Consider the following 25,920-nt stretch of genomic DNA (forward strand, 5'->3'; position numbering starts at 1 on the left):
AATAAATTTAAAATATTAATATTTCTGGCTTATTTCACATATGAATTTGTGCTACACACTCAATAATTTTAAAATTTTTTTGTCTACAGAAAGTAGTTAATGGCAACAAATATAACCAAACATATCAATAAAGTACTTCATTGCATTGTTTTTTTTCCCCTCTGGGAGGTTTGTACTAACATACATTCTTTTACTGACCTTATATGAAAATATGCTAAGTTAATTATTCAACAAGTGTTTAGTGAGGGCATATGACTACATTACTATTTCATTCCTTTCTCCTTTTTTCTAGAAAACTCTATAATTTCTGTGTGAATTTTTTAAAATTAAAGATGTGTGAGTAGGAAAAGACAATTTCCTAAGCAAATTTCAACTCATTCTTTTTTTCATTTTTATTAATCTGAGGATATAAAATGCTTAATAATTTCTCAAAAGCTGAAGAGAATTTTTAATTAAATACTACATTAACCTAAAAGATGATACTAGTGCATACTGAGAACTTTGGTTCCATATTCAAGAAACTTGGGTTTCGTCACTATCTTCACAACCAAAAAGTCATAAGTAGTATCTAGAACAGTGCGTGGCTCCATGTTCCAGTCAAAGGGAAACATCATTTGACTAGAATAATTTAATAATACAAATTATTATTCTCATACTTCCTTTTATATCCAGAATACTGAAATGAAAATGTCTATAGCCATGGCAGACAAAATAAAGGCATCCTTAAAGATGGCTGCATCCTAATAACAAGACCTGAGTATGCTACCTACATGGCAAAAAAGGACTTTGCAGATATGATTAAGATTATAAACCTTGGGATGGGAAGCTTATCCTTGATTGCTCACATGGGCTCAATCGACACAAAGGAATTCCTGTGACTGCTAAAATCTGGAAAAGGCAAGAAATGCATCACCCCTAGAGCCTCTAGAAAGGAGCAGAGTCCTGCCAACACCTTGATTTCAGTCCAGTAAGACCTATGTTGGACTTCCAACCTACAGAAGTATGACGTGATAAATTTGTGTTAAGACACTATATTTGTGGTAAGTTTTACAGGAGAAATAAAAAAGTAATACCTGAATCATATGGGAGAAGTAAAAATAAAACTGAGGAGTTCATTTATGTTCACCAAAAAACAGTTTATGTTCTATAAACAGTCAAAAATTGAAGCTTCCATCAGGAATCCTTACTATGTTTTTAAGGACCAATTATGGAACATATAAATAACATATAAATGTTAAAAAGAAAATCCACTATCAGTCACCTATAAAATTATGCTAATTTTTATACTTCATTTAGGAGTTACCTACCTCTGATCCAAAATATATGAACAGAATGTATGTCAAACAATTTTTTATGGTAACATTTTTCACATTCCTAGTACTCAGAGTATGTCAAACACAGAGTAGGTAATCAGCAAATAGTTGCTGAATAAATAAAAGAAGGAATAAGATTGGAGAATCAAGAGAAATAACCCAACAATTAATTGTTATCTGCATTTTATAATTCTAGAATATGTCATATGTTTAAAACAGTAACAACTCCCTCTTCACCATTGTTATTCCTGTAGGAATATATATAAGTAATAAGGTAAAAAATTATATGAAATCAAAAAGTTCCAATGTTCCTTTGAAATATAATCTAGTTTGTTCCTTAATAGAGAATCACAGTGGAGACGATGAAATAAAATCCCAAAAGCTAAAATGTTTTGATGATGTAATGCAATAAACTGACAACATAAATTTTTATTTAATTTATCTGTATAATTTATAATGGAAATGTGTTGACCTCAAATATTAGTGTACTACAAGAGGAGCTATTTCAAATTTAACAGTTTTCTTATTTTTTAAATAACTTCTGTCTCTAAAATTTCAACTTTTTTAAGTTTATCATTTGTGGTAAAACATTTATAAAAGATGTTAAATACATAAAGACAGCCTGGCAGTAAAAAATTAAATACCTTCATTTAATAATAAATGAAAAAAATTAGCAATCTAACCTCCTAGGAGACCAGTTCACTAATTCTGTTTCTCCAGTTCTATTCTGGACAAATATTCTTGAATATAAAAGAAATTTCTGTAAAAAGAATGCAACAATTTTTAGTATAAACAAACTTATGCCTAATTTAAATGTTCAACAATAAAAAACTCACTAGGGAAAATGGATCATATCTTGAACATCATGTACTAAAACAAATATCATCTGAAAAAAAGCATGGAAAAGTTTAAACTTATATTGACTTTAATTACTTTCAAACATTTATAGAAAAACAAATAGCAATATGCCAAGTTTTTACATATTAATTCATGGCATTATAGGCTATTTAATTGCATATTTTTATTCTATTTTTCAAATTTTTATATTAAATTATTTTATAATCAAAAAATCATTTTACAATGAAAAAGACAAGTCCTAATGTAAACAATTCCAGTTGAGTTATTTCAAATCCTAAAAGATGATGCTGTGAAAGTGCTCACTCAATATGCCAACAAATTTGGAAAACTCAGCAGTGACCACAGGAATAGAAAAGGTCAGTTTTCATTCCAATCCCTAAGAAAGGCAATGCCAAAGAACACACAAACTACCGTACAATTGCACTCATCTCACATGCTAGTAAAATAATGCTCAAAATTTTTCAAGCCAGGCTTCAACAATACATGAACTGTGAACTTCCAGATGTTCAGGCTGGTTTTAGAAAAGGCAGAGGAACCAGAGATCAAATTGCCAACATCCACTGGATCATGGAAAAGCAAGAGAGTTCCAGAAAAACATCTATTTCTGTTTTATTGACTATGCCAAAGCCTTTGACTGTGTGGATCCCAATAAACTGTGGAAAATTCTGAAAGAGATGGGAATACCAGACCACCTGACCTGCCTCCTAAGAAAACTGTATGCAGGTCAGGAAGCAACAGTTGAACATGGAACAACAGACTGGTTCCAAATAGGAAAAGGAGTACATCAAGGCAGTATATTGTCATCCTGCTTATTTAACTTATATGCAGAATACATAATGAGAAATGCTGGGCTGGATGAAGCACAAGCTGGAATCAAGATTGCCAGAAGAAATATCAATAACCTCAGATATGCAGATGACACCACCCTTATGGCAGAAAGTGAAGAAGAACGAAAAAGCCTCTTGATGAAAGTGAAAGAGGAGAGTGAAAAAGTTGACTTAAAGCTCAACATTCAGAAAACTAAGGTCATGGCATCCAGTCCCATCACCTCATGGCAAATAGATGGGGAAACAGTGGAAACAATGGCTGACTTTATTATTTTGGGCTCCCAAATCACTGCAGATGGTGATTTCAGCCATTAAATTAAAAGACTCTTACTCCTTGGAAGGAAAGTTATGACAACCTAGACAGCATATTAAAAAGCAGAGACATTACTTAGTCAGCAAAGGTCCATCTAATCAAGGCTATGGTTTTTCCAGTGGTCGTGTATGGATGTGAGAGTTGGACTATAAAGAAAGCTGAGCATCGAAGAATTGATGCTTTTGAACTGTGGTGTTGGAGAAAACTCTTGAGAGTCCCTTGGACTGCAAGGAGATCCAACCAGTCCATCCTAAAGGAGATCAGTCCTGGGTGTTCATTGGAAGAACTGATGTTGAAGCTGAAACTCCAGTACTTTGGCCACCAGATGCAAAGAGCTGACTCATTTGAGAAGACCCTGATGCTGGGAAAGATTGAGGGCAGAAGGAGAAGGGGACAACAGAGGATGAGATGGTTGGATGGCATCACCGACTCAATGGACATGAATTTGGGTAATCTCCGGGATTTGGTGATGGACAGGGAGGCCTGGGGTGCTGCATTCCATGGGGTTGCAAAGAGTCAGACACAAATGAGTGACTGAACTGAACTGAACTGAATGTAAACAATCACTTCCTCATTATTTGCCATTTCAAATGGTATAATTTTACAAATTCCACAAAAGCTTCTGAAGGAGTGGGCTGCTTTAAGCTCAATCAAGGCCTTTCCAAATGGCATCAAAGTACATTTTAGGTTAAACCTGAGGAATGAAATCGTCTTAAAAAATTAAAATCAATAATAACTACTTGGAAATTGACTGTAGAGAATAAGTTAAAGATAAATATTTTACAAGTGAAAAGGACTACTACTTTTGGCAAATTATAAGAACTGTCCAGTATGGTGAAGTAATGAACTTCCTCAAAACAAGAAGTGTAGAAACAAAGGTTAGACATTAAAAGAAAAGATTTTTTTATGTACACAGTTACTAACATTACCTAGTGTTAAGTGCCTGAATTATGTATGTACATATGTAATTCATACACTGCAGGTATTTAGGACAAAATTTCCCTAACTTTTTAAACTAATCTGGGTAAAAATTAGTTTTATATATCACTGCAGGTCAAATAAAAGGAATATATTGGTGTTATTATAACTTACTGTGGTAGCACAATGAATATCTTTCCATACTGTGGCTTCTCTGGAGAGATCAGAGGCTTCAAACAAATTATCAAAAATCACTTCCCCAATCATGTCATGTCTAGAAAATCTGTCAAAATCATACACACTGAAATGTAATTTTCTGTTGCTTAGTTGATCATATGCTACAGGAAACTGAAAAGTTTCATCAAACAGAGGATTTAAAGTCTTTCTGTGCACACGAGTCTGAAATTTCTTTTTCCTATCTGGAAGAAGATACATCTTCACATAAGGATCAGAAGTTCCCATGAAGTCTTTAGCAGGGAGATCTAAGGCTTTGATAATTTTCACCACTAGAAGTTCATTTTCATAGTCATACTGGAGGGTGAAATTAAGCTTTCCACAGGTTTTGACATCTTCTTTCCTGTTGTCCTCAGAGTCCACTGATTTCTGTTTGTAGAGCTCTGGTTTTATTCTCCCAATGCTGGTTGTTGTTTCTCCTCTTTGTAAAATGGGTTCTGTGCCCATGCCAAAATCAACACTGGAAACCTGCATTTGCCTTGGTAGGTGTCTTCTGAAGGAATTGTGTCTGTATACATATATATATATACACACAAAAAATCATTTAGGTAGATTGTTTTGATAATAATGTTACATAAAGTGGCATAAAAACTCTTCCCCACACCCATGATAATGAAGTATTCTATCGACAGCAATAAACAGATGGACACACACACACACACACACACATATACACACAGTACTTTTGAAAAACCAGGGATGAAGTATTCAAAGAAAAAATCTCCTAAAACTATAGAAACACCTAAAGCACACAAATGCACAATTTACAAGTTCTTGGTATTTTTACTTACCATCATAAGCACAATTACAAAGAAAGAGGATTACCAAAAAAGATCAATATTACACAAAATGTTATAAATGTTATCAATTACCTGCGTGCATCAAGATGTAAACATTATGCAAACAAATCATTCAGATGACTGGTTTCTTTTCATCTGGATATTTTGGTCCTATGAATTTCCATTTTAGTGTCAATATTAAAGACATAAGTCCACATGTTCTTACACTGTGTTATTTCTAACATTTAACCAAATTAATGTTTACTTTTCAAAATATAATTATGACAGCCAAAATGAGGACATTTTACTTTTTTCAACATACAGTGGCTTCAGAAACTCTTAAGGATTGAAAGATTGTAGAATTTTAGAATTTGGGGTTAAATAATAGTTCTTAAAATTCAAAATGAATTTCATATACTCAGTTACTGTTTATCTCATCAACATTTCCAGAACATTATATATATAAATATATATATATATTAATTGTCACCTTACTAATTGTCACCTAACTGTGACTTGCATTAAGATCTGATTCTTTTATACTTTCTGCATGATTTCTAGCATGAGCCATGTCAACTTATGTGTTTCCTTAAGGTCTAGTTCCAGGTTTTCTGTCATTTTTTCAGTCACTGCATTAGACTAATAATCAGTTCCTGGGCTATAATTACTATCTTAAATCTGATGATTCCTAGAGATTTCTGAGATATAGATATATCTCATATAGACAAAAATTTAGTTCCAGATCTCTTTGTCTTCAAGAGGGATTTCTAAACAAATGTCCTAATTTAGCCCCAAAGTCAAGCAAATTCATTATTTTCTCTATTTTGCTTTCAAATCTGTTATCTCTTCTATAATCTCTTATAACAGGTCTAACAGTTTTCTCAATCATTTATGCTTGGAATCCTGCAGTATGCTTTGAATTACCTTTCCTTTAATTCATGGGCTTTGCTCAACTTTCTAAGTCCTGTTGATCTGCTGCTTTGAGACGTCTCATATAATTGCCTATTCTGCTTCATTTCCATTGCTATTCAGTCCAGATTCTCATCACCTCATACTTTGCTTTCTACAGTAGCCTTCAGTTTGGCTTTCCTTCTTTCAGCTCTCTCTTACACTCAATAGCTCTCCAGCGCTTATGTCAAAATCCTTTACTCATGTCATTATATCTTTTTCAACTTGATAATAATTAAAAAATTATTTCTATACAAAAACAAACTAGGACTACTTTATCTCAGATGAGGGAATTTGCTCCTAATTAAACTATACTGAATTCAAAACTAAAATAATTCAATATTTTAGTTTCAGTATTTGAGTATAAATATAAAAGTCTTTACTGACTGACTTAAAGCTTGAAGTGATCTGCTTCCTCAGATTGATCCCATTTTAATGTGTTGAATACGCTATAAAATGTATTTTAATCTTGACTCTATTCCAGATATATAAGATCAGGGGCTTAAATTAGGGTCACAAATCATCAGGAAATAATAAGAATTTTAAAAGGAATACAGGTAGTATATATTGCTGTGAATTATTAAATAGATCTAGTATATCCCACTTTATACATTCAACATTCTTAAGAGATTTGGAATACTTAACTAAACAATCTAATGTTTCTGCAAAAATCATTTTCACTTATGCAGCAATTTAATTTTTTTTTGCAAGCAAAAAACCCCACAAAATTTTTTTTCTTATTTTTTATAAATTGATCCATGATTTCACCTCCCTATGCTTTTCAATAAAATTTAATCTTCTGTCCTCCCCCTGCTGCTGCTAAGTCACTTCAGTCGTGTCCGACTCTGCGACGCCATAGACGGCAGCCCACCAGGCTCCTCTGTCCCTGGAATTCTCTAGGCAATAACACTGGAGTGGGTTGCCATTTCCTTCTCCAATGCAGGAAAGTGAAAAGTGAAAGTGAAGTCGCTCAGTCATGTCCGACCCTCAGCGACCCCATGGACTGCAGCCTTCCAGGCTCCTCCACCCATGGGATTTTCCAGGCAAGAGTACTGGAGTGGGGTGCCATTGCCTTCTCCGTCTATCCTCCCCCTAAAAAATCAATAATTTATTTCTTATGTCACTGACTATAACTGTGCAGCTGTAAGCCCCTTCTAACAGGAATCTAACAGTAGTAAGATTTTCATTCTAGTAAGCCAGTACCCTAATTATAGAGTAAATAGTGCCTGTTCTAAGTCAGAGTTTAGCTAGTAAGCTAGGAGAAGCTTTAATTATTACAATGTTAAAGTACTGTCATGACAACACAGATCTTCTTTACCTTACTGCATTTTTTTTTTCTCCTTTGGAATGACAGTGGTAAGTGGCTATTTAGTCTCACACAAATATCCAACCAATTAAAGTACAGCCCATTAGACTGCTACAGACCCCACTCTTAACCTTCAAACCTAGGAAGACACCATATAAATACTCCTCCTGATAGAGAAGGAAAAGTTCTACCCACCTTACCTGGAACATCCGAGGGTAGCTACTAAATATAGTCAATATTATATAATGTCACAGGAACAAATGTATTAATACAGCAATTTTAAAATATTATTTTACCAACAGTTCTTTTCTTTCAAACAAAATCAGAGACCAGAAGTTGAATACGTATGGACAGAATCTCTTTGGGTGACATGTGAGTAGAGTCCTGGAATCACACTGAAAACCAAGCCAATATTTCCCACTATCCAAGCAAAAGCACTTGAATAGGATTACACTGGGATGAGATTTTTAAAATGCTGCACTTGAAATCAGACAACAGTTTGGTCCCAGCCTTCCTATGAAGTGAGCAACTTTGGACAAGTCACTTCACCTTTTGAACTTTATTTTCTTCATCCATGCTGCCATGCTGCTGCTCAGTTGCTTCAGTCATGTCCGGTTCTTTGAGAACCTATGGGCTGTCACCCACCAGGATCCTCTGTCCATGGGGTTCTCCAGGCAAGGATACTGGTGTAGGTTGCCATTTCCTCTCCAGGGAATCCCGACCCAGGTATCAAACCCACGTCTCTTACAATGCATTGTTCTTCATCCTGCTCACAGCGCCAGTTGTCTTGCTGTATCTCACTGTGCACACTGTTCGCTGAAACCACAGTAAGCAAGGTGAGAGCTAAGAGGCTGGAAGAAAATGTGAGGAGTCTAGGAACTTCAGACCTGTTTATTCTCTCCTGGCTGGTGCAGCAGCCATAGAAGACACAACATAACTGCACACCACTCTTCTTTCTTGTCTTCCATTACCACTTTCACATCAATCCCCCTGAATACACCACTCCAGGTTCTAAAAAGTTCAAGTCAACAGATCATATCCACAATATTGTAAAGTAATTAGCCTCCAATTAAAATAAATAAATTTAAATTAAAAAAATAAAAAATAAAGTAAATTTATATTTAAAAAACAGATCATATTCCCATTAACACTTATTGTGAGTATTTTCAGTTCAGCCACTCAGTCATGTCCAACTTTTTGCGACCCCATGGACTGTAGCACACCAGGCTTCCCTGTCCATCACCAACACCTGGAGCTTGCTCAAATTTATGTCCATTGAGTTGATGATGCCATCTAACTATCTCATCCTCTGTCACCTCCATATTCTCCTGCTGTCAATATTTCCCACCATCAGAGTCTTTTCCAGTGAGTCAGGTCTTTGATTCAGGTGGCTGAAGTGTTGGAGCTGTAGCTTCAGCATCAGTCCTCCAAGGGAATATTCAGAGTTGATTTCCTTTAGGATTGACTGGTTTGATCTCCTTGCTATTCAAGGAACTCTCAAGAATCTTCTCAAGCACCACAATTTGAAAGCATTAATTCTTCAGTGCTCAGCCTATTTATGGTCCAACTTTCATACCTGTACATGACTATTGGAAAAACCATAGCTTTGACTATTGGGACTTTGTCAGCAAAGAGATGTCTCTGCTTTTAAATATGCTGTCTAGGTTTGTCATAGCTTTTCTTCCAAGGAGCAAACATCTTTGAATTTTATTACTGAAGTCACTATCCGCAGAGATTTTGGAGCCCAAGAAAATAAAACATGTCACTGTTTCCATGTTTTGCCCATTTATTTGCCATGAAGTAATGGGACTAGATGCCATGATCTTAGTTTTCTAAATGTTTTAAGTTTTAAGTCAGCATTTTTGCTCTCCTCTTTCACTTTCATCGAGGCCCTTTAGTTCCATTTAGCTTTCTGCCATTATGGTGGTGTCATCTACATATCTGAGGTTATTGATATTTCTCCCAAAAACCTTGATTCCAGCCTGGCATTTCACATCAGGTACTCTGCATATCAATTAAATAAGTAGGGTGACAATATACAACCTTGACGCACTCCTGTCACAATTGTCAACCAGTCCATTGTACCATGTCTGGTTCTAACTGTTGCTTCCTGGCCTGCATACAAGTTGCTCAGGAGGTAGGCAAGTGGTCTTTTATTCTCATTTCTTTAAGAATTTTCCACAGTCTGTTGTGATCCACACAGTGAAAGGCTTTATTGTAGTCAGTGAAGGAGAAGTAGATGTTTTCCTGGAATTTGCTTGCTTTTTCTATGATCCAATGGATGTTGGCAATTTGATCTTTGGTCCCTTTGCCTTTTCTAAATCCAGCATGAGCATGCGGAACTTCTCAGTTTACATACTGTTGAAGACTCAGTTCAGTTAAGTCACTCAGTATTGTCCGACCCTTTGGGACCCCATGAACTGCAGCACACCAGGCCTCCCTGTCCATCACCAACTCCGGAAGTCCACCCAAACCCATGTCCATTGAGTCGGTGATGCTATCCAACCATCTCATCCTCTGTTGTCCCCTTCTCCTCCTGCCCTCAACCCTTGCCAGCATCAGGGTCTTTTCTAGTGAGTCAGCTCTTCACATCAAGTGGCCAAAGTATTGGACTTTCAGCTTCAACATCAGTCTTTCCAATGAACACCCAGGACTGATCTCCTTTAGGATGGACTGGTTGGATCTCCTTGCAGTCCAAGGGACTCTCAAGAGTCTTCTCCAACACCACAGTTCAAAAGCATCAATTCTTCAGTGCTCAGCTTTCTTTATAGTCCAACTCTCACATCCATACACGACCACTGGAAAAACCATAGCCTTGACTAGATGGACCTTTGTTGACAAAGTAATATCTCTGTTTTTCTATAAGCTATCTAGGTTGGTCATAACCTTCCTTCCAAGGAGTAAGTGTCTTTTAATTTCATGGCTGCAATTACCATCTGCAGTGATTCTGGAGCCCAAGAAAAATAAAGCCAGTCACTGTTTCCACTGTTTCCCTATCTATTTGCCATGAAGTGACGGGACTGGATGTCATGATGTTAGTTTTCTGAATTTTGAGCTTTAAGCCAACTTTTTCACTCTCCTCTTTCACTTTCATCAAGAGGCTCCTTAGTTTTTCTCTTTCTGCCATAAGGGTGGTGTCATCTGCATATCTGAGGTTATTAATATTTTTCCCAGCAATCTTGATTCCAGTTTGTGCTTCCTAAAGCCCAGCATTTCTCATGATGTACTCTGCATATAAATTAAATAATCAGGGTGACAATATACAGACTTGACCTACTCCTTTCCCGATTTGGAACCAGTCTGTTGTTCCATGTCCAGTTCTAACTGTTGCTTCCTGAGCTGCATATAGATTTCTCAGGACACAGGTCAGATGGTCTGGTAATCCCATCTCTTTCAGAATTTTCCACAGTTTATTGTGATCCACACAGTCAAAGGCTTTGGCTTAGTCAATAAAGCAGAAACAGATGTTTTTCTGGAACTCTCTTGCTTTTTCCATGATTCAGTGGATGTTGGCAATTTGATCTCTGGTTCCTCTGGATCACAACAAACTGTGGAAGATTCTTCAAGAGATGGGAATAGCAGACCACCTTACTGGACTCCTGAGAAATCTGCATGCAGGTCAAGAAGCAACATTTGGAATCAGACATGGAGCAACAGACTGGTTCCAAATCGGGAAAGGAGTACATCAAAGTTGCATATTGTCACCCTCCTTATTTAACTTATATGCAGAGTGCATCATGCAAAATGCCAGACTGGATGAAGCACAAGCTGGAATCAAGATTTCTGGGAGAAATATCAATAACCTCAGATACACAGATGACACCACCCTTATGGCAGAAAGTGAAGAACTAAAGAGCTTCTTGATGAAAGCGAAAGAGGAGAGTGAAAAAGCTGACTTAAAACCCAACATTCAGAGAACTAAGATCATGATATCCGGTCCCATCACTTCATGGCAAAGATGGGAAAACAATGGAAACAGTGTCAGACTTTATTTTCTTTGGCTCCAAAATAACTGTAAATGGTGACTGCAGCCATGAGATTAAAAGACAGTTGCTCTTCAGAATAAAAGCTATAACAAGCCTGGATAGTATATTAAAAAACAAAGACATTACTTTGCTGACAAAGGTCTATCTAGTCAAAGCTATGGTTTTTCCAGTAGTCATGTATGGATGTGAGAGTTGGACTATAAAGAAAGCTGAGTGCCGAAGAACTGATGCTTTTGAACTGTGGTGTTGGAGAAGACTCTTGAGAGTCCCTTGGACTGCAAGGAGATCCAAACAGTCAAGCTTAAAGAAAATCAGTCCTGAATATTTATTGGAAGGACTGATGCTGAAGCTGAAACTCCAATACTTGGCCATCTTATGTGAAGAATTGACTCTTTGGAAAAGACCCTGATGCTGGGAAAGATTGAGGGCAGGAGGAGAAGGGGATGACAGAGGATGAGATGGTTGCATGGCATCACCGACTCGATGGACATGTGTTTGAGTGAGGTCTGGGAGTTGGTGATAGACAGGGAAGTCTGGAGTGCTGCAGTCCATGGGGTCACAGAATCGGACACAACTGAGCAACTGAACGGAACTGAGTACACACACACATACACACACACACAGATATGCATATACCGTTGTTGGTGTTGTTTAGTTGCTAAGTCATGTGTGATTCTTTTGCAACCCCATGGACTATAGCCAACAGGCTCCTCTGTCCATAGGAGTTTCCAGGCAAGATTGCAAGAAGACTGGAGTGGATTGCCATTTCCTACTCCAGACTATGTTCCTGACCCAGGGATAAAACTCAAGTCTCCAGCATTGGAAGGTGGATTCTTTACCCCTGAGCCATTAGGGAAGTCCTGCTCTATAAATATTGTTGAATAAATAAGTTAAAAATTTTCCCTGAAAACTTTAGCTATATGACTAACAATCCAATAATAATAAAAGCTGTTTGGAGAGAAAAACTGTTTTTCTTTCAATTATGTGATATAATGGTTAAAATTAATTTGAGTAACTTATCTTTATTCTGTTCAAGGAAATTTGTTCTGTAATAGAAATTAATAAGATGAATTATGGTATTCAGAAAATACTTGTCCCTTGACCTTTTATCATGTTAAAAATATTTACAAATCAAAACAAGAGATGATAAGCAATTGCTTTTGATGTATCATATATTTAAAGGAATGTATATGAAGTAATTAGGTTGGGAAATTTTTCTTGGTAGTTTTTTATCTACAAATAAAGTTCTGAAAACATATTATTTTATATTAAAAGAATGAAGCAATATAAAAGCCTAAATTTAAAAAAATCTTACAGTAACATCTTATCACAATAATAAAACCAGGAATATTTTGTTTGGTATTGCTACATCCCCTATAAGGTCTTTTGACCTTATAATCATGTATTTTAGCTTTAACTTTCTATGCTCAACATGTCACTTAGGCTGTCCCTTAATTTTAAGTATGTTGATGTCTATCATGAGCCTCTCTCCTAAGTGAGCTCAGCTAGGATTTGAAGGAAAATGTTAAAATCCTTCAAATGAATTTACCCACCACTCTGGGGCCCTTCTTCTGTACCTTCACATCTCCTTGAGCATACTGCAAAGAGTGTATTGAAATATCCTATCTTCAGATTTATCTACCATTCCCCAACACTTCCACTAGTATTCTTTATAATAGCAGAAAATAAGTTTTATTAATCTTTTTATGAATTTCATAATAATCACAAGCTGGGATTCAGGAAATATCTGTTGGAGTTTGTATGAAATGATTACTAAAAGATCTTATGACTAACAAAAGTCAACTTCCCAAGAATTATTTGTACTATGAATAAGAGGGCCTAACCAATTTATGTGCTGCGCTGTGCTTAGTCATTCAGTCACATCCAACTCTTTGCAACCCCACTGACTGTAGCCCTCCAGGCTCCTCTGTCCATAGCAATTCTCCAGGCAAGAATACTGGAGTGGGTTGCCATGCCTTCCTCCAGGGTATCTTCCCAACCTAGGGACTGAACCCAGGTCTCCCACATTGAAGGCAGATTCTTTACCATCTGAGCCACCAGGGAAGCCCAAGAATCCTGGAGTGGGTAGCCTCTCCCTTCTCTAGAAGATCTTCCTGACCCAGGAATTGAACAGGAGTCTCCTGCATTACAATCAGATTCTTTACCAGCTGAGCTACCAGGGAAGCCCTAGCCAATTTATAATTGGTGCTTATAAAGAGGAGATAATATTTATCAGTATCATTAAACAAAATCTCCTAGTTTTTATACCTTATAAGGTTTTATCTCTGAGCTTGGTTCGAAGAGCCACTCCGTTTCAAAAGTTAGATTATATACCAAAAGCATATATTTCCTAAAGGAGATTATTTAACCACCTCAAGCATCTGTACAGTATATTTTATGAATTGTTATTTCAAGGAGATAGATATGCCTTATTTACCTTATATGCAGAGTACATCATGCAAAATACTGGGCTGGAAGAATCACAAGCTGGAATCAAGACTGCCAGGAGAAATATCAATAACCTCAGATATGCATATGACACCACCCTAATGGCAGAAAGCAAAGAGGAACTAAAGAATCTCTTGTTGAAGGTGAAAGAGGAGAGTGAAAAAACTGGCTTAAAACTCAACACTCAAAAAACAAAGATCATGGTATCCAGTCCCATTGTGTGTGCATGATAAGTTGCTTCAGTCGTGTCTGACTCTTTGCAACCCTCTTTGCAGCCCACCTGGCTCTTGGGTCCATGGGCTTCTCCAGGCAAGAATACTGGAGTGGGCTGCCATTTCCTTTTCCAGGGGATCTTCCTAACACAGGGACTGAACCCGGGTCTCCTTCATTGCAGGTGGATTCTTTACCACTGAGCATGGCAAATAGATGGGGGAAAAGTGGAAACAAGGACAGACTTTATTTTATTTGGCTCCAAAATCACTGCAGATGGTGACTACATCCATGAAGTTCAAAGATGCTTGTTCCTTTGAAGAAAAGCTTTGACAAATCTAGATTGCAAATTTAAAAGTAGAGACATCACTTTGTCAACAAAGGTTTGTATAGTCAAAGCCATGGTTTTTCTAGGAGTCATGTATGGGTATGAGAGTTAGACCATAAAGGAGGCTGAGCACCAAAGAATTGATGCTTTAGAACTATGGTGCTGGAGAAGACTCTTTAGAGTTGTTTGAACAGCAAGGATATCAAACCAGTCAATTCGAAAGTAAACCCCCCTTGAATTTTCATTGGAAGGACTGATGCTGAAACTGAAGCTTCCTCCAATACTTTAACACCTGATGCCAAAGAGCTGACTTATTGGAAAAGACTCTGATGCTGGGAAATATTGAGGGCAGGAGGAGAAGAGGATGACAGACAATGAAATAGTTGGATGGCATCATCATTTCAATGGACATGAGTTTGAGTAAACTCCATGAGATAGTGAAGGACAGGGAAGTCTGATGTGCTGCAGTCCATGGAGTCACAAAGAGTTGAGCACACTGAGTGAGTGAACAACAACAGATCTAAGGTTCTCCTATTGTTCTGGTCATGATATCCTAGCAGTTAAATATCTTCTAAATTCTTCATTTGTGTAACATCTTGTTTTCCACTCTGTTCAGTATGGTGGAATGAAAATTGCAACTTTTGCTATCTTTTGAGAAGGATTTAATTTTTTAAAAATCTCTTAAAACTATGCAATCTAGTTTTATATATTATTAAAACATTTTTAAATAATTTATTTCTGAATGTTCTTTCTAACTTTATTTGTGATGACTTTAAGAATTACTTTTCTAAGCAACCATGGCTAATGTAAATCCATCAGCACATATAAGTCAATGATTTCTTTAATTATTTTCAGTAAGTACTTAGAATCCTAACAGTGATCAACCAACATAATTTCTCATCCTCAACAAATTATTTTGCCACTTACAATTCACCTCTTTTCACAATAGCAATGAATGCATAGAAAGTTGTTCCTTATACTTATCCTAGGGAGTTGACTTAGGATTAACCATCATTATTATCTCACCAGCTGATGATGTCTTTAAAGGAGGAAAGTGGAGAGATAATGAATCAAAATCAGTCACTTGATGCTTTTTATGCACTTACCCAGTGATGGAAATTGGGGCTCCCATGGTGACACAGATGGTAAAGATCCACCTGCAATGCAGGAGTCCTGGGTTCAATCACCGGGTTGGGAAAATCCTCTGGAGAAGGGAATGGCTACCCATTCCAGTATACTTTCCTGAAGAACTCCACGGACAGAGGAGCCTGGCGGGCTATAGTCCAGGGGGTCACAAAGAGTCAGACATGACTGAGAAACTAACACTCTCAGTGTCTTTCAATGATGGAAAGAAGAGCACATTAAAGTAGGTTATATACACACTGGTTCTCTGAGAAGTTATCCTATTAGATATGGCAATCAGCTAGAGCTCAACATTAAGACAATAAACAATTGCTAGACTGTAGATATGACTTTAAAGGACAATAACTGATAATTGGATAGGAAAAGATTTATTTCCTTAAAGATCTTATAGTGAATAAAAGAGTTTGTCATTCTAGACAAAGGAAATGAGCACAGAAGAACAAAGTTGAGATCTACAGGAGGATGATAAAAAGACCAAGGACCTTTCTAACTGGTAACCATGAAAGACCCATTTGGATAGATAAGATGAAGTCATCAAATTCATTTACTGATTTTTTAAATTCAACACATATATCCTGAATTCCTACAGTGCTTTGTCTAGGTTTCAAGAGCAATGCAGAAGTGAAATCAGCACATTTTCTGCCTAAGAAAGCAGGGCTATACGTTTGGGGCAATATGGACCTAAAACATTATAATGGCAGCTTGGCATCATCAGACACATACATCAAACATCAAAAGTTTGAATGTCAAGCTTTTAGTCTAGGATTGGACTAGACTTGGAATGACAGAAGTGTCACTTAATATTTTTTATGAAATCTTAGATTCTTCCTTTATAACTTTTCTCAGTTTTCATTTTGTTGTTGTTTGCAACTTCCTGATTTTTATCATGCCTGAACTAATATATTACTTTCAAAATAGATGTCTTTTTCTACAGCCTGCCCTCAAACTGTTGTCAAATTAATTTTACTAAAACACAGTTCTTTAACCAAGAGATTCTTCTGACACAAATATTTTTGACAGGACAGACCTTGAACATTTTGTCTATGATTTCAAGGCCTTCTCAGACTTTAATTCCAACTGACTTTATCCTCAATTATCCCTCAATTGACCTCTATTTTCTGATCAAGGTAACTTACCTGATGTTTTCATAGCAAGATTTCCTATTCTGTATCTTTCCATATAAAATGTTTCCATCTAGAATTCATACCCTCTTCAAATTGCCATTTATGTGAATTTCTAGTTTCCTTTGGCCTCAGATCCATGCCTCAGCTGGCAATGATTTTTCTATTCTCTTAAGTCCACATTTTCCACCACATAGTATGTACTTGTAATTTTTGAATATTGTAATTTCTTATGTTTCTTATCTTTCTGCATTATGTTGTGAATGTTTTTCTCAGTTCCCTAGAGTTGCAGATCAGATAGAGTATGCAGAATACCCTGACCATACTTAAAAGTTATATCTACTTAATATATCTACTAAGACTACTGGATGAATGAAAAAGCAATCAAGATAGATGCTAGAATAATGTTAATAATAAGAAATATACAGACGTCTGTTGGGCTTCCAGGAGGCTGATGGGGTCAAATGTCCAAATATTTGAAAAGGAAGATGAGAACTTGAGAAATGTGATAGTTTCTAGCATGTTGTTAACTAATTAGGATGTCACTTAAAAATAGAGACAACTAAAAGTTGAGAGACTATGATGCTTGTCATCTATTGTCTAAGCCAAATAAAAGGGAGTCCTGATACCAGACTAGAGCTGGTATATCCTAATAAGGGGAGGGAACCAAGCATTAAATTTAAATTACTGTGTGGGTTGGTGGGGTAGGGTTCCTGATATTGCTAGACTTCAATGAAAAGTTAGCATTTGAGCAGAATAATCCGATTTATAATAATGTGCCCTCAAGCTCTCTGTATAATAAACATCAATTTCCCCTTCCTCTCTATATAAAGGTAATTAGTATGATGAAGTAATTAACATACATGGGGAGTTTTGAGAAATAGAATAATCACGTTTTCTGCAAGAAATTCATCCCAAGGTCAAACATTAAAATCATGACTAGCTATTCATGATAACCACATATAATTCCACATTTCTAACTGAGCAGAATGAGCAGGAAGATGCCCTCATTCTCCAACCTCCAAGCTACCTGTCCTCAGTGGACTTTGTAACCATTTTTTTTTCTGTTATTTTTATTTTGTATTGGGGTAGAGCTGATTAACAATATCATGATAGTTTCAGGTTAATAGTGAAGGAACTTAGCCATACATATACATGTATCCATTCTCCCCCAAACTCCTTTCCTGTCCAAGCTGTCACATAACACTGAACAGAGTTCCATGTGCTATACAGCAGGTCCTTGTTTGTAACATCTTTGATTGTGAAAAAACCATATTTCCTTGGCTTTAACTCTAAAAATATGTTCCATCAATCTGGATAAACGTGAGTTCTAATTTTCACCAGCTTCATTTCTTTAGGAAATTTTAAGAATCTCTCTGGATTTCAGTTAACTCACAAGCAATAGGGATAATTAATAATAACTTCATGCAGGCTGGTGGAGGATTAGCAGGAAGGATGCTGGCATGGTGACTAAACTGGAAGCACTGAAAAAAGATATTTTGTTTTCTTCCTTCCCCAACCTCTCATAAACAAGGAAATTCAAAGAAGTCAATGACATCAAGCATATAGAAAAACTATGAATCTGTGTTATATTTTTTCTCTTAAAAAATACGAGACATATGTACAATGCCATCTTTATATTTTTTAAGGTTAAGAGAAAAAAGGATTTTTTTCTGATTTAATTTCCTATAATTACTGAGAAATTCCTGGAGTATAAAATAGCAACCCACTCCAGTATTCTTGCCTGGAAAATTTCATGGACAGGAGCCTCATGGGTTACAGTCCATCGGGTCACAAAGAGTCATACATGACTCGGTGACTCACTGACTGAGAAATTTAGTGCTAAAATGATGTGTTGTCACTCTACTGTATTTTATTTCTAGGTAGCAATTCTGCATCCAAAACCAATTCTTCAAACATGTGTTCTCAGTATGTATTCTTTCATTCTCCCCTAGCTAGTGATAATTGAATAAGTTGTGTGTTTACATTCAACAGATAATCTTTTGGAGATAGTGTTTTATTTTTCTGAGGTTTCAAAAAAAAAAAACTGAGCAAAGAAAGGCAAGTTATTCTTATTGTACATGCTCAGTCATTCAGTTGTGTCTAACTCTCTGCAACCCCATGGACTGCAGTCTGCCAGGCTACTCTGTCCATGGAATTTTCCAGGAAAGAACACTGGAGTGGGTTATCATTTCATACTCCAAGACATTTCCCTGACCCAGGGTATGAACCCATGATTTCTTTGTCTCCTGCATTGGTAGGCAGATTATCACCTGAGAAGCCCAAGTTATCTTCATTAATTGAGTGTCTTTATTTGGGGTGCACTTATCCACTAAACAATTTGAATAATTCTGAACACTAAGTTGATATATAGTCACAGACAGTATCAATATTTTTTTAATGTCTTGTAGATTAATTGGATATTTTTACCCTGAAATTTCTGAGTATGTTAAGGCTTTATTAAATATCATATTTGGCCACAATGTGAAGTTTTGATAGTAATGATAATCATGTAACCACATGAAATAAACTTAAAGCATTTTTTTCCTATAAAGAAGAAGCATATGGAATAATTATTTTAGAATTAATTATCTATAAATAAATTTAAATTAATGCATACTGGATCATAAAAGTGAATGGATGCAGTGCTCAGGAAAACCTGTCAACATAATAACTAAACACGAAGCACATCTAGGTTACAAAATTTAAATAGCTTGAAAAGTATAACACTTCCATCCATCCTCCTTACCCCAAAGTTCCTCATCCCTAAAGTAACAATTTTTCTTACCTACCTCACTGAAATTTATCTCAGAAAGAAGATGGTTTATTTATAGATACAATCCTCTTTTTTAATTTTACAAAAGATATATTGAATACTCTTTCAATCCTAGTAGCAAACATGATCCTTGCAGTTTTTCAACTTGATAGATTTCTAAATCCACAAAAAGTATGTCATATCAGAAAGCATGAATACATCTTTGATTTAGAGAGATAGGAAGGTAAGATTAGGAAGTCAGTTGTTTAGCAGAAAATATCACTTACCCTCACTGCTTTTGATTTTTACCATGTTCCTAGGGTAAAACTAGTTGTTACGTCTGGGACTCAGAGAAATACTGCTACTAGTAGACCGTTATTATCAGAAAAACTGCTACTATCACAATCAGTTAAGTTCAGTTCAGTCGCTCAGTCGTGTCCGACTCTCTGCAACACCATGAATCACAGCACGCCAGGCCTCCCTGTCCATCACCAACTCCCGGAGCTCACTCAGACTCATGTCCATCGAGTCAGTGATGCCATCCAGCCATCTCATCCTCTGTCGTCCCCTTCTCCTCCTGTCCCCAATCTCTCCCAGCATCAGAATCTTTTCCAATGAGTCAACTCTTCGCATGAGGTGGCCAAAGTACTGGAGTTTCAGCTTTAGCATCATTCCTTCCAAAGAAATCCCAGGGCTTGATCTCCTTCAGAATGGACTGGTTGGATCTCCTTGCAGTCCAAGGGACACTCAAGAGTCTTCTTCAACACCACAGTTCAAAAGCACCAATTCTTCCACGCTCAACCTTCTTCACAGTCCAACTCTCACATCCATACATGACCACTGGAAAAACCATAGCTTTGACTACACGGACGTTTTTAAGCAAAGTAATGTCTCTGCTTTAGAATATGCTATCTAGGTTGGACATAACTTTACTTCCAAGGAGTAAGTGTCTTTTAATTTCATAGCTGCAGTCACCATCTGCAGTGATTTTGGAGCCCAAAAATATAAAGTCTGACACTGTTTCCACTGTTTCCCCATCTATTTCCAATGAAGTGATGGGACCGGATGCGATGATCTTCCGTTTTCTGAATGTTGAGCTTTAAGACAACTTTTTCACTCTCCTCTTTCACTTTCATCAGAGGCTTTTTAGTTCCTCTTCAATTTCTGCCGTAAGGATGGTGTCATCTGTATATCTGAGGTTCTTGATATTTCTCCCGGAAATCTTGATTCCAGCTTGTGTTTCTTCCAGTCCAGAGTTTCTCATGATGTACTCTGCATATAAGTTAAATAAGTAGGGTGACAATATACAGCCTTGACGTACTACTTTTCCTATTTGGAACCAGTCTGTTGTTCCATGTCCATTTCTATCTGTTGCTTCCTGACCTGCATACAGATTTCTCAAGAGGCAGGTCAAGTGGTCTGGTATTCCCATCTCTTTCAGAATTTTCCACAGTTTATTGTGATCCACACATTCAAAGGCTTTGCCATAGTCAACAAAGCAGAAATAGATGTTTTTCTGGAACTCTCTTGCTTTTTTCATGATCCAGCAGATGTTGGCGATTTGATCTCTGGTTCCTCTGCCTTTTCTAAAACCAGCTTGAACATCTGAAGTTCACAGTTCCCATATTGCTGAAGCCTGGCTTGGAGAATTTTGAGCATTACTTTATTAGCATGTGAGATGAGTGCAATTGTGTGGTAGTTTGAGCATTCTTTGGCATTGCCTTTCTTTGGGATTGGAATGAAAACTGACTTTTTCCAGTCCTGTGGCCACTGCTGAGTTTTCCAAATTTGCTGGCATATTGAATGCAGCACTTTCACAGCATCATCTTTCAGGATTTGAAATAGCTCAACTGGAATTCCATCACCTCCACTAGCTTTGTTTGTAGTGATGCTTACTAAGACCCACTTGACTTCACATTCCAGGATGTCTGGCTTTAGGTCAGTGATCACACCATCGTGATTATCTGGGTCGTGAAGATCTTTTTTGTACAGTTTTTCTGTGTATTCTTGCCACCTCTTCTTAATATCTTCTGCTTCTCTTAGGTCCATACCATTTCTGTCCTTTATCAAGCCCATCATTGCATGAAATGTTCCCTTGTTATCTCTAATTTTCTTTAAGAGATCTCTAGTCTTTCCTATTCTGTTATTTTCCTTTATTTCTTTGCATTGATTGCTGAGGAAGGCTTTCTTACCTCTTCTTGCTATTCTTTGGAACTCTGCATTCAGATGCTTATATCTTTCCTTTTCTCCTTTGCTTTTCACTTCTCTTCTTTTCACAGCTATTTGTAAGGCCTCCCCAGACAGCCATTTTGCTTTTTTGCATTTCTTTTCCATGGGGATGGTCTTGATCCCTATCTCCTGTACAATGTCACGAACCTCCCGTCCATAGTTCATCAGGCACTCTATCTATCAGATCTAGGCCCTTAAATGTATTCCTCACTTCCACTGTATAATCATAAGGGATTTGACTTAGGTCATACCTGAATGGTCTAGTGGTTTTCCCTACTTTCTTCAATTTAAGTCTGAATTTGGTAATAAGGAGTTCATGATCTGAGCCACAGTCAGCTCCTGGTCTTTTATTTTTGTCGACTATATACAGCTTCTCCATCTTTGGCTGCAAAGAATATAATCAATCTGATTTCGGTGTTGACCATGTGTAGAGTCTTCTCTTGTGTTGTTGGAAGAGGATGTATGCTATGACTAGTGTGTTCTCTTAGCAAAACTCTATTAGTCTTTGCCCTGCTTCATTCCATATTCCAAGGCCAAATTTGCCTGTTAGTCCAGGTGTTTCTTGACTTCCTACTTTTGCATTCCAGTCCCCTATAATGAAAAGGACAACTTTTTTGGCTGTTAGTTCTAAAAGGTCTTGTAGATCTTCATAGAACCATTCAACTTCAGCTTCTTCAGTGTTACTGATTGGGACATAGACTTGGATTGCTGTGATATTGAATGGTTTGCCTTGGAAACAAACAGAGATCATTCTGTCGTTTTTGAGATTGCATCCAAGTACTGCATTTCAGACTCTTTTGTTGACCATGATGGCTACTCCATTTCTTCTGAGGGATTCCTGCCCACAGTAGTAGATATAATGGTCATCTGAGTTAAATTCACCCATTTCAGTCCATTTTAGTTTGCTGATTCCTAAAATGTCGACATTCACTCTTGCCATCTCTTGTTTGACCACTTCCAATTTGCCTTGATTCATGGACCTGACATTCCAGGTTCCTATGCAATATTGCTCTTTACAGCATCGGACCTTGCTTCCATCACCAGTCACATCCACAGCTGGGTATTGTTTTTGCTTTGGCTCCATCCCTTCATTCTTTCTGGAGTTATTTCTCCACTGATCTCCAGTAGCATATTGGGCACCTACTGACCTGGGGAGTTCCTCTTTCAGTATCCTATCATTTTGCCTTTTCATACCATTCATGGGGTTCTCAAGGCAAGAATACTGAAGTGGTGTGCCATTCCCTTCTCCAGTGGACCACATTCTGTCAGATCTCTCCACCATGACCCTCCAGTCTTGGGTTGCCCCACGGGCATGGCTTAGTTTCATTGAGTTAGACAAGGCTGTGGTCCTAGTGTGATTAGATTGAGTAGTTTTCTGTGAGTATGGTTCCAGTGTGTTTGCCCTCTAATGCCCTCTTGCCACACCTACCGTCTTACTTGGATTTCTCTTACCTTGGGCATGGGGTATCTCTTCACGGCTGCTCCAGCAAAGCGCAGCCATTGCTCCTTACCTTGGACGAGAGGTATCTCCTCACCGCCACCCTTCCTGACCTTCAACGTGGGATAGCTCCTCCAGACCCTCCTGCACCCGTGCAGCCACCGCTCCTTGGACATGGGTTTGGTCCTCCCGGCTGCCAGCCTTGGACTCGGGCATGGGGTTGCTCCTCCCTGCCACCACCCCTGGCCTCGAGTGTGGGGTAGCTCCTCTCGGCCGCCACCCCTGACCTCGGACTTGGGTAGCTCCTCCCAGCCGCCGCCCCTGACCTCGGACGTGGGGTAACTCCTCTTGGCATTCGCCCTTCAGGCATGGGGTCCTCCCGGCTTCTGCACCTGACCTCGGATGTAGGGTAGCTCCTCTCGGCCGTGCCTTTTTTTTTTTTTTTTAATTTTATTTTATTTTTAAACTTTACAATATTGTATTGGTTTTGCTAAACATCGAAATGAATCCGCCACAGGTATACATGTGTTCCCCATCCTGAACCCTCCTCCCTCCCCATACCATCCCTCTGGGTCGTCCCAGTGCACCAGCCCCAAGCATCCAGTATCGTGCATCGAACCTGGACTGGCAACTCGTTCCGTATATGATATTATACGTATTTCAATGCCATTCTCCCAAATCATCCCACCCTCTCCCTCTCCCACAGAGTCCAAAAGACTGTTCTATACATCAGTGTCTCTTTTGCTGTCTCATATACAGGGTTATTGTTACCATCTTTCTAAATTCCATATATATGCGTTAGTATACTGTATTGGTGTTTTTCTTTCTGGCTTACTTCACTCTGTATAATAGGCTCCAGTTTCATCCACCTCGGTTGCAGCCACCCGCGCTTTAGTGTGCTGGTCGTGCAGCCAACATGTTGGTTTTTCATGTTAAAGATCGAAGACCATACTTAGGAGAAAAAAATCTTTTCATAAGAATCTTTTTCCCATTTACAGTTAGCACAATTTGAAATACACTATAGCAAATTATTTTTGTTCAAATAAACTTTTGCTGATTTTTCCAGGCTGAATTAAAATGTACCTCCTTAAAATGTATCACTTTAAGAAGGTTTCCCTCTGGCTTCCCTTCATGTACACTCTTGCTATTCTCATGATACTCACCAAAGCTGTTGTGGAATTTACCATAATAGTTTGGTCTATGAGTTCCAATAAGCAATGAAATTTTCTAGCAGTTTACGGTATAGGTGCTAAACAAATGTAAACTAAACATTAGCCTCTGTTACTCAGTTTTGACTGTGAACTTGTAGGTGATTTAATGGAACACAAGGCAAATGGCTGATTTATTTATTGGTTGTATTAAACTAAATCAAAAGACTGGAAATCAACCAAAAATATTTCAAAGGAAAAAGCCAATAAATAAATTTCTAATTAGATTATTTTAATGAAACCTCTACCTTTCATGGTACCACTCTCTGTCTGACTTTGTCTTCAATTTCTTTCTCTTCATCCCTATTTATTCTGTCCTATCAATTCCCTCCTTACTCTATTATTTATTTTCCTCTGTCTTTCTCATTTCTCTTGTTTTTCTTTTCTCCTTTCCCACCTCAGTTTTTCTCCCTTAGAAAATCACATACAACCCACACACAAATACAGACACACACACACAGCCCAAAGAGTTTTGTTTATTTGATCTTTCCTTACCGGGATGAAGATGTAGGCTCAGTTGTTTGTCTTTGCACACGTGCATGTTTAATTAAATGTTCTTTAACAGCAGTTTGGACTTCGGCTGGGATATCAGGGGAAGTGTGGCTGATTTTTATTGCAGGCTCAATAACTTTTAGTGCTGGTTCTCCATTTTCTTTAATCTCTTTTTTCTCTTCAGTCTCAAAAACTTCAGTGGGAGCACTTGACATGCTCTGTGGAAGGGTACTGACATTGGAAGTCATGGGTTTGCTCTTCCAGAAAGGCCAGCATAACTTCCAGAAGACAAAAAGTGAAACAACCAACAAGGCCAGGCCACAAAAGCTGACAACAACTGCTAACAGGCTGACTGAAATATCTGGAAAAAAATTACAATGTAGGAGAAATATTAAGTCATTGATAATGTATATAGCAGAGCACTAATTGTGGGATAATGTGATATTATGGTTATTATTAATAGTATGCCGATTTAGAGTTTCAAAAATCTACTTTTAAGTAATTTTGTAAGGAGGAAATATTAATAATTATGTTTGTTCTCTATGTTTGCATCTCATCCCTGCCCTGGAAATAGGTTCATCTATACCATTGATGACATAGATGGGTGGGATGGTGGGAGGTGGGAAGGAGGTCCAAGAGGGAGAGGAAATATGTATATTTACATATAATTCATTCACTTCATTGTACAGAAGAAACTAACATAGTATTGTAAAGCAATTATACTCCAACTATATATATATATATATATTCAAAGGAAAAAATTGAAAAATTCTATCCCAGGAAGTTTCCAGTTGTATACAAGAAAAGCATGATATATACATATCATTTCCAAGTATAGTACAAGGGGGTCCAAGAGTTTGTAAAATGAAGGTTAGCTCCTTGCAACCTACCTTGAAGTCGTGAAGCTTAACATGCTCTAAGACTATATATAACAAGAAAGCCTTCTGTTGGCTTCATCTTTGATCTACAGATGCAACCTTTTTACTCTCTAAGCAGTAATAATGTTAAATATTTGTATAAGCTGCTTTCTGTGGTCTAAATGAGAATGTGTATGTGGTAAGCAGCT

At 37.4% G+C, this 25,920-nt stretch overlaps 1 protein-coding gene across 3 annotated transcripts in view; it reads right to left on the reverse strand.

The window, feature by feature from the left end:
- The window catches only part of SYT10 (synaptotagmin 10), a 121,590-nt gene that overhangs the window by 54,768 nt on the left and 40,902 nt on the right, over window positions 1-25,920 (reverse strand). For all 3 annotated transcript variants that reach the window (XM_055573876.1, XM_055573866.1, XM_055573887.1), the window contains exons 2-3: window positions 24,858-25,215; window positions 4,404-4,971 (exon numbers count right to left, since the gene is read on the reverse strand). In XM_055573876.1, the coding sequence (XP_055429851.1) occupies window positions 4,404-4,971; window positions 24,858-25,215 (926 nt within the window). The remainder of the gene's footprint in view (window positions 1-4,403; window positions 4,972-24,857; window positions 25,216-25,920) is intronic.

The sequence above is a fragment of the Bubalus kerabau genome, chromosome 1, assembly GCF_029407905.1.
Source record: "Bubalus kerabau isolate K-KA32 ecotype Philippines breed swamp buffalo chromosome 1, PCC_UOA_SB_1v2, whole genome shotgun sequence".
Classification (NCBI taxonomy): Eukaryota; Metazoa; Chordata; class Mammalia; order Artiodactyla; family Bovidae; genus Bubalus; species Bubalus kerabau.